Source organism: Triticum aestivum, chromosome 1B (assembly GCF_018294505.1).
Source record: "Triticum aestivum cultivar Chinese Spring chromosome 1B, IWGSC CS RefSeq v2.1, whole genome shotgun sequence".
Lineage (NCBI taxonomy): Eukaryota > Viridiplantae > Streptophyta > Magnoliopsida > Poales > Poaceae > Triticum > Triticum aestivum.
In genome coordinates, this window is record NC_057795.1 from 440,916,475 (window position 1) to 440,934,475 (window position 18,001).

Below are 18,001 nucleotides of genomic sequence, written 5' to 3' on the forward strand. Positions count from 1 at the left end.
GTAGGGATTGCCATGCAATGGATGCACTAAAGCTATAAATGAATGCTTAACAAATGAAAACTAGTGGGTGTGCATCCAACTTGCTTGCTCACGAAGACCTAGGGCATTTGAGGAAGCCCATCGTAGGAATATACAAGCAAAGTTCTATAATGAAAAATTCCCACTAGTATGAAAAAGACGACTTATGAGACTCACTATATGAAAAACATGGTGCTACTTTGAAGCACAATATATGAGACTCACTACATGAAGAACAAGGTGCTACTTTGAAGCACAAGTGTGGAAAAAAAGATAGTAGCATTGCCTTTATTTTTTATTTTTTGGGCCTTTCTTTTTTTTTCTTTTGGCCTTTCTTCTTTTTTCTTTTCTTTTTTCTTTTTGAGCAATGCTCTAATAATGATGATCATCACACTTCTATTGATTACAACATATGAATTACAACTCGAAACTAGAACAAGATATAACTCTATATGAATGCCTCCGGCTGTGTACCGGGATGGTGCAATGAATCAAGAGTGACATGTATGAAAAATAATGCATGGTGTCTTTGCCACAAATATGATGTCAACTACATGATCATGCAATGGCAATATGACAAAAGTAAAGTATGTCATGATGATGATAAACGGAACGGTGGAAAGTTGCATGGCAATATATCTCGGAATGGCTATGGAAATGCCATAATAGGTAGGTATGGTGGCTGTTTTGAGGAAGATATAAGGAGGTTTATGTGTGATAGAGCGTATCGTATCACGGGGTTTGGATGCACCAGCGAAGTTTGCACCAACTCTCAAGGTGAGAAAGGGCAATGCACGGTACCGAAGAGGCTAGCAATGGCGGAAAGGTAAAAGTGTGTATAATCTATGGACTCAACATTAGTCAAAAGAACTCATATACTTATTGAAAAAAAATAGAAGTCATCAAAAATCAAGCACTACACGCATGCTCCTAGGGGGATAGATTGGTAGGAAAATACCATCGCTCGTCCCCGACCGCCACTCATAAGGATGCACAAGCCAGGTACACTTCATATTTCAAATTTGTTACACAACTTTAACCATACGTGCATGCTACGGGACTTGGTAACTTCAACACAAGCATTCTTTAAATTCATAATCACCCAACTAGCATGACTTTAATATCACTACCTCCCTATCTCAAAACAAATATCAAGTATCAAATTGATCATAGCATCCAATTCACTTCCTATGATAGTTTTTATTATACCCAACTTGGATGCCTACCATTCTAGGACCAATTTTATAACCATACAAATACCATGCTGTTCTAAAAGACTCTCAAAAAGATATAAGTGAAGCATGAGAGACTAATGATTTCTTCAAAATTAAGACACCACCGTGCTCTAAAAGATATAAGTGAAACACTAGAGCAAAAACTATCAAGCTCAAAAGATATAAGTGAAGCACATAGAGTATTCTAGCAAATTCTAATCAAATAGGCTTCTCCCAAAAGGTGTGTACAGAAAGGATGATTGTGGTAAACTAAAAGGCAAAGACTAATATAATACACGACGTTCCAAGCAAAACACATATCATGTGGCGAATAAAAATATAGCTCCAAGTAAAGTTACCAATGAACGAAGACGAAAGAGGGGATGCCTTCCCGGGACATCCCCAAGCTTAGGCTTTTGGCTATTCTTGAATATCTTGGGGTGCCTTGGGCATCCCCAAGCTTAGGATCTTACCACTCCTTATTTCATAGTCCATAAAAGCTTTACCCAAAACTTGAAAACTTCACAACACAAAACTCAACAGGAAATCTTATAAGCTTCGTTAGTGAAAGAAAACAAAACCACCACATAAAGTACTGTAATGAACTCATTATTTATTTATTTTGGTGTTAAACCTACTGTATTCCAACTTCTCTATGGTTTATAAACTATTTTACTAGCAATAGATGCATCAAAATAAGCAAATAACACACGAAAAACAGAATCTGTCAAAAACAGAACAGTCTGTAGCAATCTGTAACTAAAGCAAACTTCTCTAACTCTAAAATTCTACCAAAATAGGAAGTCCTGGACAATTTGTTTATTGAACAACAACAAAAAGAATCAACGCAAAATCACGTTTCTGTGATTTAACACAACTAAATTCGTGCGTGCAAAGTTTCTGTTTTTCAGCAAAATCAAATCAACTATCATCATAGGTTATCCTATAGGTTCTACTTGGCACAAACAATAATTAAAAGATAAAAATACATCTAAACAGAAGTTAGATGCAAGATTTATTACTAAACAGGAGCAAAAACAAAAACACGCAAAGGAAAATTGGGTTGCCTCCCAACTAGCGCTATCGTTTAACGCCCCTAGCTAGGCACAAAAGCGAAGGTAGATCTAACGAGTGCCATCTTTGACACTAAATATTTAAAACAAAAAAGAGGCTAGCCAACTCACCTCCAGGAGGCTCCCCCGATTCGATCTTCGTCGGCCGTCTGATCTGGCCATCTAGGATGTCTGAGCCGTCGAATCTTTACCTGCTGTTAGACCCGATTTCACTTCACGGTGGTTCTTGCTGTCCAATGACTGGTGGGCTCGCGCCGCGTGTTTATTGGTTGGGTCGATCGATCTCGGGTGGAAAAGGCTTTCGCCCAATCCCCGCACGCGCTCCGCTCCCAATCCTGGTCGCGGGGTTGCTGCGCCAGAGCCCACACCCGCACCAACCCTAGCCGGCACACATCTCCTCCCTCCCTCCCTTGACAGCGCCGCACCTCCTCCCTCCCTCCCTCCCTCCCCCGACAGCGCCGCACCTCCTCCCTCGTTCCTGCTCGTCCGGATAGCCACCGGCCGCTGCATCCATTCTCCCCCTTCCTCCTCCTTCCTCCTTCCCACTGGCGCTGACGAGGGGGCCTCTCGCATGGATGGCCGGGGCTTCAAATCGGGGGTAGAGAAGCAGGGTGTAAGAAATTTAGGTTTTTGGTCTACCCCCTATTCCTCTGCGCTTATCCGTGGTGCCGCTCACAATTCGCATCTCTGAGGCTAGGGGGTAGGGACCTTCTTATACTGTCTTTCCAAAGAGTCCACCTCTTATACAGATATAAGATTCCTAGTTTTTCTTCCACTAGTTTCCGGGATAGAGTCCAGATCAAATTACCAACCACGATCATATTTGTCTGTTAACGGATTCTACCCGTCATGTCCCCGGAGCACGCGCTTGTGAGCAACGCGCCATAATAGAGTGTAAATTCCTCTAATTATGTAGATCAACATTAGGGCTGTAATCTAACTATATGATCTAGCTCCTTCCGATTATCACTGTACCCGGGTAGTCTTTCCAATATAAATAGTATATTGTATTCCACTGATAATCGACCAGCTTCCTTAAGCATATATCACTTAAGTACATTCCAGCAAGTAACAATTCCATGCTAAACATGTAAATCAATTCCATGTATAAATACATGTACAATTCCATAATGAGGTATTCGAATATTAGTAATTCCTAGTAATTTGAATATAGTTGCAGGACACATAATTCCAACATCTCCCACTTGTCCCAAACGACCATTCAAATATTCGTAAACCCATAGCCTTAACATGCTTGCCAAATACCTCCTGACTAAGAGGCTTAGTCAAGGGATCAACAATCATATTAACACAATGTTGAAAACCCACAAATATATAAATATAGTGATACTTCCCTTCAATATGTTTCCTTGCTGTGACACGAGAGACTTTAAATTTCCGCCTAATTGTTCCAGCATAGTTGTCCTCGGCGTCTCGAGTATTATTTCCTCGAGTGTAATTCCACCTTTTATAGGCACCTTGAGTATTTTGTTTCCTCAAGTGAATTTCCACATCAATTATTTCCAACCACATATATCAATAATATGAATAATTCTACATCGAGTCAAGTATAAGATAACCATGTTGAATAAAATTTTAAAACCACATACATATCAAATCCAATCACTAAATGAAGTTCCATCAGTAACCATGCTTTGTAAGAAATTCCTGACTTCGGTCAGTGAACCTGCACCATATTAGTACTTAAAACAATAATTGAATATGCGTACCTGGACTTATTTCTCATCTCGTAGATAGAATAATAACTTCCTCAATGTGTTTACCTTTAATATAAATTTCAGAACAAGTGACAGGTTGTGATGCACTTTCCACAATCTTATATGATGTGTGAGATTCCCTTAGCTGCTCGTCTTTCCTTCCATTGCTTGAATGCAACATAAATTCCGGTAGCTAAGGCATGATAATATAATGAAGATACATATCAATTCCAGTACCATTTATTGTTCCATTTTTCCTCAGGAGTTCAAATATAATTCCTCACTAAGTATGATTTCCTTTATCAAAGGTATTTTTAACATATTTTCAATTTTCCATAGAGAAACACTTCAAAATATTTTCTATGTATTTCCACTCCCGAAACATTGGAAGCTCCAGAAATTCCTTTCATATGAAAGTTAGAAAATGACCAAGCTTACACTTCCATCAATGTGAGTTATCAATGCACAAACAGCCAAAGAATGTTAATGTATACAATATAATGTAAACTATTTTACACTTACATTTGTAGATGACCGCCTTGCTTCATTCAAAAAACCATATGACCTGCTATTCCATTGATGTGAAGCTTGTTATAAGACCATACATTAATATACTCAATTAGCAAACCATGCCTTTAGTTCCTCTTCCCTATATTCCAGGAGAGAGAGTTTCCATAAAGTATATGTTCCTTTTGTGTAAAGAACTGAATAGCAAGAGTGATATTATAATATTCCAATGAGCCAAATTTCCTTACAAAAAAAAAAGCTTACAAACAATGGGCTTGCGGTTGTTTGGTATGATAATAACTTCCCAAACTATACATTTCCTTATTGAGTTTATTCCTTCCCGCATTTCTTCCACTCATAGTTGACATTGATGAAAAATTTAATCCTTCTTAGGAGTTTTCCTCTAGTATTTAGAGTGACTTCCCCCCAAAATCACATAACAATTATCCAGAGATTACATTCCAAGTTAATTCCTCCCACTTATCCTAAGCATGTCATGTTGGGAGTGTCACTTGTAGTTTCCTTGGGGTCAAGATTATATTCCAGTATGATTGTCAATAATTCCACACTTGATGATAAAAATGATTGTGTTCCTACTTTCCACCAGTATTCATTTTCCAGATAACTAAGGAAACACCCTTTGATCCACTAGAAGAACCATGAAAAAATTCCTGGTGTGCGCTTTGTAATAACTGTGAATTTCATGCCAAAATAGAATATTTCCTTCCAGCCAAGTGACTGTACTAGATGGAGAAAGATACAACAAATGATAGTACACAATGCTTCTTTCCAAACAACAAGGGGTATACAAGACAGTCAATTCCTCCGTTCAATTGTGGAGTGTATGGTATATAACAATGGTGAATAATTCCATGCTCTTTACATACAAACGATATATTCCTGAAGTGTACTTCCCCCACCAATCGGTTGTTAAAACTATGATATTATTTAATCAACTGATTTTCCACTTCAGTATAACATGTGACCAGCACAATAAAACCTTCCGACTTGTATAATAAAATATAAGCATAACCATGTAAAAGTGTAATCATGGAAGAGTGAGATGAAATAAACAATGTGACCTCTAGTGGGGATGTCCAAAGAAATACCGTAAGTATATAAAAAGGAAACGATGTGAAGCCCTTTCATCTCCTTCCACCTTAATAAACATGTATTAAAAAAACACATATATGCTTCACATGTATCATTAGTCCTCCCACTAAAGTTTAAAATTCCAGAATCAATAAGCCTCTTGATCCAGTTCCAAGATATGTGACCAAGTCATTGATGGTGTAGATGATAAGATTCCAAGCATGTGTTCCCATTGTCGATATTCCTCCATATGGAGTAATCTTTGCCCAATAAAAAAAAATTGGTCTACCAACTTCCAATGGACATCAAGAAAGATGGACCATTGTGTGAAAATCATAATGCACTAATTTAACCATTGAGCAATATTTCCACTCTCCCTTTTCCAAATAGTGTGTCATAATCAATAGATTCCAAGATGGAGCAATAAATTTAATCCCTTCTCATTGAGGTTAAATAACATGTCCTATAACAACAATAGTTTTCCTCCACGAGGGAGTTTTATGGCATAATTTCCAATTCAAAGTATATCAATTTTCCTTTGATTTTTTTTTTGCATGCCAATGAAGTTGCTATGATATTCCAACAATAAATGATGTATATAAAACACCATAATCCAACTATTTGAAAAAATACCACAAATAAATATCTATAGTGGAAATATTATCATTAGACATACCGACAAACAAAGAGCAAATTTCCTTGTCCTTGGAGTGACTCCCATCTTCCTCCATAAATAAGTGATGCTCAATAATAACACTTCTTTGAAATCCCTTTCCAGATTATGAATAATTTTCCACATAATCATTTGCTCGTTGCAATTCATCCATGCATTTATGATTTGGAGTCCTCCTAAATTTCTTCCAAGGAGTGATACCTTTTCCTTGCTATGATTTACATGCAATGGATTAGCAACCAAACAAGTTAGTTTGTTAAGCAGCAATCTAATAAAATAAACTCATTAATAGATGCTAGGAAATATGTGAATTTAATATTCCTTCCCTGACAGCATGCGTGAACAGGTGCCTTCAGAGATTCCTCCAACAAGCCAGAACCACAAGGACATAGTTTCCGTGTATTCCGTTGAATTCCAGAATACTCGTCGAGTTCCACCACAAAAATTAGAATCACAGAAGCCATTCTGTTCCGATGTCGGTATAATTACAGAATCGTTGGTCCTTATGTGCAAAGCAGGAGGCGAGGGCCCGGCGACCCAGAAAAAAAATCGTTGCTTGGTCGGATCGAAACCGAAACTTCTCTCTTCATGACGACGCAACACTTCCTCCAGCAGTAGAACAAAGAAATCCAGCGAAGAATTGACGTGTATGTGATCACTTGTGCACCTCTTTGGCTCTTTGCAATCCGTAGTACTAATGTACAATCAGCACTATTACTCTCGATCCGCTCGCGCAAAGAAACAAAACAGCCAAGGCCACTAGCCTTCCTTGATCAACATGCGCTTTGAGAGCGATCCAGATGTACTCCTTTATTGGTTGATCACTCGAACCTGACTTTCCTCGCGCTGCATCAGGGAACACGCATGTGATATAATCGCATACTAGCCGCGTTAAGTGCGAGCAGCGTATGAGTGCAGCACTGAGCAGTCAGCACATCAATCGACAGCAGCGGACACAGCGGATTATTTGTGGATGGCGATGGCTACAACGACGACAGAGGTTCACGGCCGCGGCCGGCCGGCGACAGTTTGAAGTAGTGGGATTACGGGCCTGCACGATCCACGGGCATGCAAGATGTACCAGCAGTCCTCGATCCGTGTCACTTTTCCGGGACGATCGAACGCATAGCCCCGAACACAGAAGCACCTGGGATTCTGCCGCGGCTTGCGCCCGCTTGACGCGCCGCAGGAGTGCGACCAGGAAGAAGCGGTAGATCTTTGCACTAGACGCACTCGGGGACAGAACGATACGCAGCGGATTGTATCAGGATGGCAGCCGTCCACCTCAACGGCAGAGTTGCAGGACGGATTAGGATAGTGGCGGCGACCTTCAACCTAGCTCCGATGCCAATGTAAGAAATTTAGGTTTTTGGTCTACCCCCTATTCCTCTGCGCTTATCCGTGGTGCCGCTCACAATTCGCATCTCTGAGGCTAGGGGGTAGGGACCTTCTTATACTGTCTTTCCAAAGAGTCCACCTCTTATACAGATATAAGATTCCTAGTTTTTCTTCCACTAGTTTCCGGGATAGAGTCCAGATCAAATTACCAACCACGATCATATTTGTCTGTTAACGGATTCTACCCGTCATGTCCCCGGAGCACGCGCTTGTGAGCAACGCGCCATAATAGAGTGTAAATTCCTCTAGTTATGTAGACCAACATTAGGGCTGTAATCTAACTATATGATCTAGCTCCTTCCGATTATCACTGTACCCGGGTAGTCTTTCCAATATAAATAGTATATTGTATTCCACTGATAATCGACCAGCTTCCTTAAGCATATATCACTTAAGTACATTCCAACAAGTAATAATTCCATGCTAAACATGTAAATCAATTCCATGTATAAATACATGTACAATTCCATAATGAGGTATTTCGAATATTAGTAATTCCTAGTAATTTGAATATAGTTGCAGGACACATAATTCCAACACAGGGGAGGTCCAAGAAGCCCGCGGTGGGGGTGGAGCAGCCAGGGGGGCCAAGAAAGCCGGCCGGGGCGGGCGCGGAGAGTGCTGATGTGGCGGCCGTGGGCGGGGCGGCGGCGGCCAAGGCCAGGGAGGACGAGGTTGCATCCATCGGCGAGAAGCGGCCGATCCACCTGCGTGCCGTCACTGCTCACATCCTTCCCCTAATTTCTTTGCTTTCTCGATCTGCAGCAGCAGCAGCAGCGTCTCCATGGATGCGGCGGCGTGACGGCTTCCAGGCACGGATCCCTCCTCCGCCTCCATCCTCCACCTCTCTGGTCGCCCGGTTGCAACGGTGAGCTCTCCCTTTCCCCGACTACTCTCCTCTCTCACATCACATCAGGTCGAATCGGACCCTTGATTTCTTTTTCTGTTGAGCAGCTGCAGCTCCTTCCTACCTTCCATGGACGAGCTCGACGGAGACGCCGTCCAGCCCGACCATGGCCACGACTACGCCACGCACAAGGTCCCTTCCTGCTCCCCCACCTTCTTCCATGGTTCAAGACGCTACATAGATTGCTGCTGCTGTTTGTCAAATTCATTCCACTGAAGCCATCTACTTCGTCCACCAACCCGCCCCGAAAGGCAGTTATTGTGAATTGATGTTCGCACTGAGGCCAGAGGCGAGAGGCGAGGGCACAAAGGTCGGCGGCAAGTGCTCAGGAGAGAAGAGGAAGGCAGTGGTGGCTGCGGTTTACACGAGAGCGAGGTGACCTGCCCAGAAAGGTAGTTACAGTGAATTGATGTTCATATGAACTTCAATGCTGTGACGTTTTTATTAGATCTGAGTTGCAATCCTCAATTTTTTTAGGTTTGAGTAGCAATGCTCCTGCTCTACTAGCTATGACATTTTCCATGTTTTTTCTTCTAATATCGTATAGCCTCCATGCTTATGGGTTCAACTTGACAAGCTTTTTTTCATCTTACATCCTGTTTTAAGCTCTGTTTATGGTTGATTTCTGCCATGTTTATGGAGGGAGAGGACGCCAAGTACTAGGAGAAGGATCAGTTTGTTAGGAATAAGCAACTTGTATTCCCATGAGGCCATAGGCCGATATATATATACATGTACAGGTGTGGAACATATGCAGGAAACCCCTCATACAATAAGATAAATATAAAGGGGTATATGACTTATATTATAACTCTAACACCCCCCCTCAAACTCATGGTGGATGAACAACACTGAGTTTGGAGAGATAAAAGCCATGTTGTGCTCTAGTCTGTGCCTTTGTCAGGAAATCCGCCAACTGTAACTCGGAAGGCACATACTGAAGAGCAATAACCTCATCCTGCACAGCAGCGCGCACATAGAAAGCATCAACACCAATATGCTTGGTGAGCTCATGCTTCACAGGATCGCGTGCAATGCTGATAGCACCTGTACTGTCAGATAGAAGCAGAGTCGGTGTAGTGACAGAAACACCAAAATCCTGAAGTAACCACCGTAACCAAGTCACCTCTGCCGTCAAAAGAGCCATTGCTCGCAACTCAGCCTCGGCACTCGAACGGGAAACTGCAAGCTGTTTCTTCGTCTTCCAGGCAATGAGAGAACCACCAAGAAAAACACAGTAAGCAGAAAGTGAACGGCGATCGGAAGGATCACTAGCCCACGTAGCATCAGAATAGGCCTGGAGCTGTAAAGAACTGGAGCGAGGAAAGAATAGACGGTGAGAGATCGTGCCTCGAAGATATCGAAGAATACGAAGGAGATGACTATAGTGAACCAAGGTGGGGGCAGAGACAAACTGACTCAGAATATGAACCGGATAAGAGATGTCCGGACGAGTGACAGCTAGATAGACAAGACTGCCAACAAGATGACGATAACGCGTCGGATCAGGGAGAGGATCACCATCAGTAGCACGGAGGTGAACATTGAGCTCCATAGGAGTCTCAACAATGCGCTCGTCAGTAAGAGCAGCACGAGCAAGAAGATCCTGGATATACTTTTCCTGGGATATAAAAAAGCCATCAGAGGTAGAAGAGACTTCAATCCCAAGAAAGTAGCGAAGAGGTCCAAGATCAGACATAAGAAACTGCTCACTAAGACGGGCCTTTACAAAGGCAATATACTCGGGATCATCCCCCGTGATGATCATGTCATCAACATAAAGAAGAAGAAGAGTCCGACCACGAGGAGAAAGGTGAATAAACAATGCGGGATCATGAGCACTTGCTAAAAAACCAGCAGCAGTGATCACAGAGGCAAAGCGCTCAAACCAGGCGCGGGGGGCTTGCTTAAGGCCATAGAGAGAGCGACGAAGACGACATACCATGCCATCAGGAACAGAATACCCAGGTGGTGGCTGCATGTACACCTCCTCACGCAACTCACCATTAAGAAAGGCATTCTTAACATCAAGCTGAGATATAGACCAGTGGCGTGCAGAGGCAACGGCAAGAAGGGTACGAACAGTGGTCATATGAGCCACAGGAGCAAAAGTCTCGTCATAATCACGACCATGCTCCTGCTGAAAACCACGAGCCACAAGACGAGCTTTGTGACGCTCAAGAGAACCATCGGAGCGAGTCTTAACCTTGTAGACCCACTTACAAGTGATCGGACGGACTCCGGGAGGAAGAGAAACAAGATCCCAAGTACCAGTGCGTTCAAGAGCAGCAATCTCCTCTGCCATCGCAAACTGCCATTCAGGATGAACAACAGCCTGACGGTAAGAAGTCGGCTCAAGAACAGCAGCACCAGCAGTGGGAAATCCAAAGCGATCAACAGGCGGACGAGGACGAGAACGCAAACCATAAGTAGGCTGAGAGAAAGATGACGACCCATCCACGGAGGCATCAACTGGTCGTGGACGACGAGTGTAATGTTGAGGAAGAGATGGAATAATAGAAGGAGGAATCGGCAAGGTAGAATCAGGGGGTGACGACGAAGAAGTCACCGGAGATGAAGGTGTAGAATCCGGTGACAAACTGGGAGAGGAAGTCACCGGAGATGAAGGTGGAGAACCCGGTGACAAGCTAGACGAGGAGACCGGGGAGGAAGGTGACTGCAAGTCAACGAGATGTGGAGAAGGAGAGGAAGTGGAACGGAGAGGTACAGTGTCGGCGAGGGTGATAGGTGTGTCAGGAAAAGTGAGGAAAGAGATATCCTGCACTGAAAAAGTCGAGGAAGATGGGCGTGGGTAGAAAGGACGAGACTCGTCAAAAGTCACATCTCGAGAGATACGCATCCGACGACCAATAGGATCCCAACAACGATAGCCCTTATGCTCATCACTGTAGCCTAAGAAAACGCACTCAACAGACTGAGCAGTCAGTTTGGTGCGTTCGCGAGGGGCAAGAAGAACATAGCAAACACAACCAAACAAGCGAAGCATCGAATAATCGGGAGAACGATCAAAAAGTCGCTCGAAAGGAACACCACCCTGTAGAGCAGCGGAAGGCTGTATATTGATAAGATAGGTGGATGTGGAGACGGCCTCAGCCCAAAAATGAGGCGGGAGAGAGGCAGCAATCATCAATGCACGAGCCGTCTCAAGAAGATGTCGATGCTTTCGCTCAGCCACACCATTCTGAGCATGAGCACCAGGACAAGAGAATTGAGAGAGAGTCCCGTGTTCAGCAAGAACACCACGCAACATCTTAGAGATATACTCGCCAGCGGAGTCAGCACGAAAAACACGAATGGGTGAAGAGAACTGAGTATGAACCATGGCAGCAAAACGCTTATAAATAGACAACACCTCAGAACGAGAAGTCATGAAATAAAGCCATGTGTAACGAGAGAAATCATCTATGAAAATAATATAGTATTTATGACCACCTTTCGAAGCGAAAGGGGCCGGACCCCATACATCAGAATGGACTAAATCGAAAGGACGCTTAGACACGGACTCACTATGTGAATATGGTAACTGAATCTGCTTACCAAGACGACAACCCTGACACTCTAAAGAGACATCTCCTGAGACAGACCCCAGAAGGCCTCGACGAACTAAAGAAGACAACCGAGATCCACACAGATGACCAAGTCGATGATGCCACTGCTGGAAGGAACCAGTGACAGAGGCAACAGAAGCGGAAGAACTGGCGATGGTGGTAGCAGCAGAAGGAACATGAAGCCAGTCCAACTCCCAAAGACCCTGAGAATCACGGCGGCGAGGGCCAGCCCCAACCAGAGTGTGCGTGTGACGGTCCTGAACAGAACAAGAGTCAACGTCAAGGATGACACGACAACCAGAATCCGTAAGTTGACCAGCAGAAAACAAATTCATGGTAAGTCGAGGAACATGAGCAACATCAGGAACAGAATAAGAAGGAGTAGTAAGATTGCCTCTACTAGCAACAGAAAGTGGAGTACCATCAGCAGTGAAGACATGAATAGGAGAATCCAGTGATCGAAGAGAGGACAAAGTGGAGGAATGAGAAGACATATGAAAAGAAGCTCCAGAGTCCAGAACCCATGGGGATGTACCTGACTGTGTAGAGGGTGATTGCTCAGTGCGGGAAGCATCAGTCACAGAACCGGCAGTACCCGTCGAGGAAGAACCTGAAGCCGCGAGCAGACGCTTAAGTCTCAGAATATCCTGCTCAGTCAAAGCAATGGCTGAAGCTGTCGAGGTAGACGACGAAGTCCCTGAAGATGATGATCGAGCCTTGCGCAGGTGTTTCTTCTTCGTGTAGCACTGAGACTCAAGATGACCATCATTGTTGCAATAGGCGCAGTGTGGACGGGGGCGACCGGAGCCTCCAGAAGGAGTGGGCAAGAGCGGCGGAGCACTCGAGCGAGAAGTGGTCGATGGAGCAGGTGGCGGAGGAGCACGAGTAGCAAGCACAGAGGGAACCTCCAGCAAACCAGCACCACGTAAGCGAGTCTCCTCTGCACGAATCTCAGAAAGCGCCTCCATGAGAGAAATACGGCCACGAGCAAACAACTGAGCACGCCGGGGCTCAAACTCCTTACGAAGCCGAGACAAGAACTCATAGACGCGATGAAACTCCAAATTGGCCTGGACAGCCTGGCAACAGGGGCAGGTACGACACCCAGCACTACGGAGAGAATCAAGCTGACGCCAGATAGCAGAACTCTGTGCATAGAAGTCATCAACAGTAGAGTCACCCTGCTGAAGAGCATGCTCCTGGCGGATCACAGAGAGGTATAAGGCATCACCAGAGGGCTGATAGCGCTCACGAAGACGGGTCCACATCTCAAAGACAGTAGAAAGACCCAGAAATTCAGAAGCAAACTGAGGCAGAACACTAGCAGTGAGAACAGCTGCAGCACGGGCATCATCATCAAGCCACTGGGTGTAAGCAGACAGAGCACCATGATACAACTGAAGAGCCTCCTCATAAGCCAAAACCCTCTCATCATAAGCACGATCAGCAACCTCATCAGCAACCTTAGCCGCATCCTTGGCAGCCTGATTAGCATCCGTAGGAAGAACCGATGGAGTTGGCGGGGTAGGGGCCACCGGAGGAACTGGACGTGGCGGACAACAGACCTCGCCAGAAAGAACACCCCAAAGACGGATGCCACGCATGTGAATGCGCATGAAGCCAGTGAACTCGGTGTAGTTAGTACCATCAAAGATCACCGGACAGCGAGGAACAGCAACATAACCCGATGCAGCAGACATTTTTTTTAAGATCCGATGAGAACGACCGGATCGGAATCAGGCGCTGCTACGGGAGCAGCGAGAGCCGGCGGGAGAGGAGATCAAGGGCGCCTGCAGGACGAGCCCCCTGGGCCGATCTGACGCCCTGGGCGCCTGCGGGAAGGGCGGCTGGGTGGCGCCCGAGCGGGACAGGCCAGCAGCCGAGCTCCCTGAGCGTCGGCTGGACGGGAGCGGGACGGGCGGCTGCAGGACCGGCTGGAGCAGCGCTGCAGGAACCGATCCGGCTGGAGGAGCTCGATCAGGAGGAATCGATCGAAGACAGGAAGGGATTGAAGCCAGCGGGACCTGCGGGAGCAGATCGAAGCGGGCGGGAGCTGGAGATCGATCGGGGCGAGATCGAGCGGGAGGCTTCGAGCGGCCCTAGTTGGAGATCGGTCGGGATGTAGAGAGGATCAAACGCACGAGTTGCAGCGTGCAAAAAAATTGACCTAGCTCTAATACCATGTTAGGAATAAGCAACTTGTATTCCCATGAGGCCATAGGCCGATATATATATACATGTACAGGTGTGGAACATATGCAGGAAACCCCTCATACAATAAGATAAATATAAAGGGGTATATGACTTATATTATAACTCTAACACAGTTTAGCAAGTACAGGCTGTAATTATCTCGTGATTATGGGTAGATGCCTCCTTTATTTAGTTACCAGAGTTGTTCACTATTGAATATGCAAATTCAGCATCCTTTATATAATGGGATCTTATGAACTTTTTTTGAAGATTGCTGAGAAGCGCAACCTTTTGATCTTCGAGAACCGCAAGTTTGCTGACATTGAAAACACATTCATTATGCGAGACGAATGGTGAGAAATGTGCTATTCCCTATCCTTACATTCTATTTGCATATTCGCGTAGTGTGCTTAGTTTTTTTCCTTTCAAGATGAATATTCTACACATGAGAGCAATATACTTGGTATTATTGATGCTCATATAATTCCTGGACCTGGAATTGTTGATGGCTTGAGGCTTAAAGTATGTTATGTGTTGCATACCTAATAAATATTAGCAAGTTAATGTTGCAGCTTGACAGATGCTGCGATAACTTCTCCTTTTTCTGTTTGTTAATATCCACTTGGAACTGAGCAGCCATGATCCGTATTTCCTCTGTCTAGCTACGAGATGCATGCAGTTCGTTATTGTGTATCGTGTGCTAAAACATTGATTATTTGACAATGAACACATGGCAATGCCTTAACTATTCAACTTGCCTAGATATTTTGCTTTTTGTATGTTGAGGGGAGATGGATATGGCCTCGGGACTAAACGCACAGACCACATGAAGTGATCTGATGGTTTGGATTTTTGCTATGTGCCTATTTGCTTAAGAAAATACTTGACTGGAGAGCAAATTCCAAATGGAGCTGCATTTTCATGCGTTGGGGGCAGAAGTAGAATAAATAGTAAATCTTGATCTTATGGAGTGATGATTTACATTCTTTGTGTGATGAGATAATACACAACCTAGGTGTTATTTAACGTGCTGTTGTAGAACAACTGACTATCATGATCTGTAGTTTCTGAATATTGAGTCCTTGAGTTTTGGGGAATGGTGCGCTCTAATTTGGAAGTGGTATTTCCTAATGTATTCACACAGTTAGATATCATATTATATATTTTTCCTCTTACTTGAAATTTCTGCTATGTAAAGCTAGGTTGTCTTTGATTCGTTGTGTGTTAGGTATTGAACAGACTGGCTTGTTTGGCTAACCTTCCTTTACTTTTATTTTGCAGGCTCTAGAATCACTAAGGTTGCTCCTTCTCTGTTCCTTTGCTCCTTCCACCGTGAGGTGCAGGTGCCGCTCCGCAAGGTGCTCGAGCTCCCGAGGTCTACATGGGCGCCTGCAAGTGGGACGAGCTGCCCTACACGCGCGTGGCGTCCACGGCCATGCGCCAGTACAAGGAGGCGTCCTGGATGCAAGATTTTAAATAGCGTCCGCTACCTCCGCTATTGCGGCTGCAATAGCGGTAGTGTCACCCTGCCACTATTAGTTTAAGGTTGCGTTAGAAAATAGCGTGTTGTCATGATGCGGGCGCAATATCACTTGTTAGACCGCTATATCATCCGCTATTCGTAATATCGCCCGCTATATACGTCCTTATTATTCTATTGTGTAATCTATTTTGGTAAATGTGTCTTGCTTGCATGGTTGCACGACCAAATATTGTTCAATTATAGTTTATATTCCTATATAAATGATGATTTCTCAAATTAAGTGTCATATTTTTGTCAATGGCCTAGACATATACACAACAATCTCAAATTTATGAGTGTTTTTTAAAAATTGGCTATGTGGACATAGCGCCCGCAATATCGCCTGCTATCCGCATTTTGCTATGTGGGCCCTAATCCGCAACCAGTCCGCTATCCGCTATTTATAAGCTTGCCTGGATGTGCTTCTTTCTTCTGGTAATGCACTGCTCCTTAGCTTCTTTCTTTGCATTTCTTATGCGTCCTGGATGTGCTTCTTTCTTCTGGTAATGCACTGCTCCTTAGCTTCTTTCTTTGCATTTCTTATGAGTTTTGCGTATGCTGCTGCCTCTGCAATTGATGGTATGTGCTTTCTTTTGCTTGGTTAATTTTGGTGTGTGTGTTTTCTGGCGCTAGATCATGGGGTCGGCGACGGCGGCCGGAAGCCAGGAGGGCTGGCCGAGGAAGAGGGTGAGGACGTGGGGATTGAAGAGGGTATGTTCCTGGTTTCATCACCACACTAATTAGTCATTTATCTACTGATATTTTATCATGTCTGTGTTGAGGATATCTTTACATGCAAATCACAGTTTCCCACACTTAGCTATGCTGTTTTGTCATGTTTTCTCCAGGTTCCTATGCATATTGTTCAGTGCAAGGGTAAAGCATCGTCAGCATTGTATTGATGTCGTCAAGTCATGTAGACTAATTGCAGAACAAATCTATACTTTCGTTGGGACTAAAAGTGAAAACGATAATTGGGACCAAAATTATGCATTTCTAGGAAGTAATAAATATGCAAAAGGATTATCCATGGGATGGAGCAGAGGCCGGCGTGGGCCGCAAGGAGCAGCAGTGGCAGAATGGTGCTCGCTTGCCGGGCGTTGGCCCTTGGATGAATTCGACGCCTGAGTTGAGCTAACGAGTCCCATGGTTGGTATCTCCTCTTACCTCCAGATCCACTATTGCTCATTCCCCTCCTCTCCATATTTATTTCTTCTTGCTTGAAAGTCTCTTCCATGTAGATCATTGCAAAGTAGTTTATGGCTTAGTATATCACTGCAGGTTCCTTACACCGTCCAAATTCAGCGTTTCTGTATTTTTGTCGATGCAAGCCTATTCTTCGACTATAAAATAGCAGGGATTTCTTTTCTTATCAATTCTAATCCCTTTGTGATGCATTGCAGGTTTGCTATCAATCTCTCAAAAAGGAAAAACAACATTACTTTGTTCTTGGGAGAAACTTCCTGTAGCGTTGCTACCTTGACAGAGATAAATATGCGATCAAGGATATATTCAGTGGTTTTTCAGGAAAAAACTTGGAGGATATTTTTGCAGGTTCATCGCTTGCATTATTGCTTTATCATGGTGTATTCGTCCCTTATCCAAGAAAGGGCCTTCTTCATGTTTGCAGATAGTTTGGTGCTCTCATGGTTATTTTGTTGAGATTGTCCTTCTGTTCATTATTTGGGAACCATCTCCTGCAGCTCAGCTACTGTCTAGCTGCTGCCCTTATGGTGATTGATTAATGGTGTATGTTTTTCTATTAGTTTCTCTGTATGCCAATGTCTGAATTATATCTTGACGTTGTACATTTCTGTAGGCCTTGGATTCCCTGAGATGCGCTATTCGTAGGCATGCATTTTCTAATAAAATTATGGCAATCAATTTGAATAAGTAATTTATCTAGCTACAACAACCTATTGTTTATGTTCCTTGCTTTCGCAAATAGTAGTTTATAGTCTATATCTGCCAAATATTTACACATTAGCTGAGCCACGAAGTAAGATGCCATACTTTAGTGATGGGTTTGTTATCGTTTCATGTTGGTTAGCCATGATAAATCTAATTTCTCGAGTAGTAGATGATTCATGTCAGGTTTCTTTTAGAGATCGAAATAT

At 43.9% G+C, this 18,001-nt stretch overlaps 1 protein-coding gene across 8 annotated transcripts; it reads left to right on the forward strand.

Annotated features, from left to right (window-relative positions):
- The first annotated feature begins 2,675 nt into the window (after positions 1-2,675).
- LOC123129848 (uncharacterized) lies at positions 2,676-17,649 on the forward strand. 8 transcript variants are annotated; one of them, XM_044549847.1, is made up of 9 exons: positions 2,676-2,916; positions 8,237-8,561; positions 8,648-8,732; positions 8,888-8,992; positions 14,633-14,715; positions 15,644-16,595; positions 16,733-16,800; positions 16,885-17,033; positions 17,288-17,411. In XM_044549847.1, exons 1-6 carry the CDS (start codon positions 2,877-2,879, stop codon positions 15,648-15,650), a joined length of 645 nt encoding a protein of 214 aa, XP_044405782.1. In that variant the 5' UTR covers positions 2,676-2,876; the 3' UTR covers positions 15,651-16,595; positions 16,733-16,800; positions 16,885-17,033; positions 17,288-17,411. The 8 variants fall into 8 exon arrangements, 6 of the variants coding, with proteins under 6 accessions (XP_044405782.1, XP_044405780.1, XP_044405778.1 ...); XM_044549845.1 differs by having other exon boundaries at positions 16,889-17,033; XM_044549843.1 differs by having other exon boundaries at positions 16,733-16,760.
- Positions 17,650-18,001: the final 352 nt, after the last annotated feature.

Bases quoted from the DNA above. Each gene is read 5' to 3' on its own strand.
- LOC123129848 (XM_044549841.1), top strand. From the start codon at position 2,877: ATGGATGGCCGGGGCTTCAAATCGGGGGTAGAGAAGCAGG. The intron at 8,562-8,647 runs GTGAGCTCTCCC...TCTGTTGAGCAG, and splicing joins CTGGTCGCCCGGTTGCAACG to CTGCAGCTCCTTCCTACCTT. The intron at 8,993-14,632 runs GTAGTTACAGTG...CTTTTTTTGAAG, and splicing joins GAGGTGACCTGCCCAGAAAG to ATTGCTGAGAAGCGCAACCT.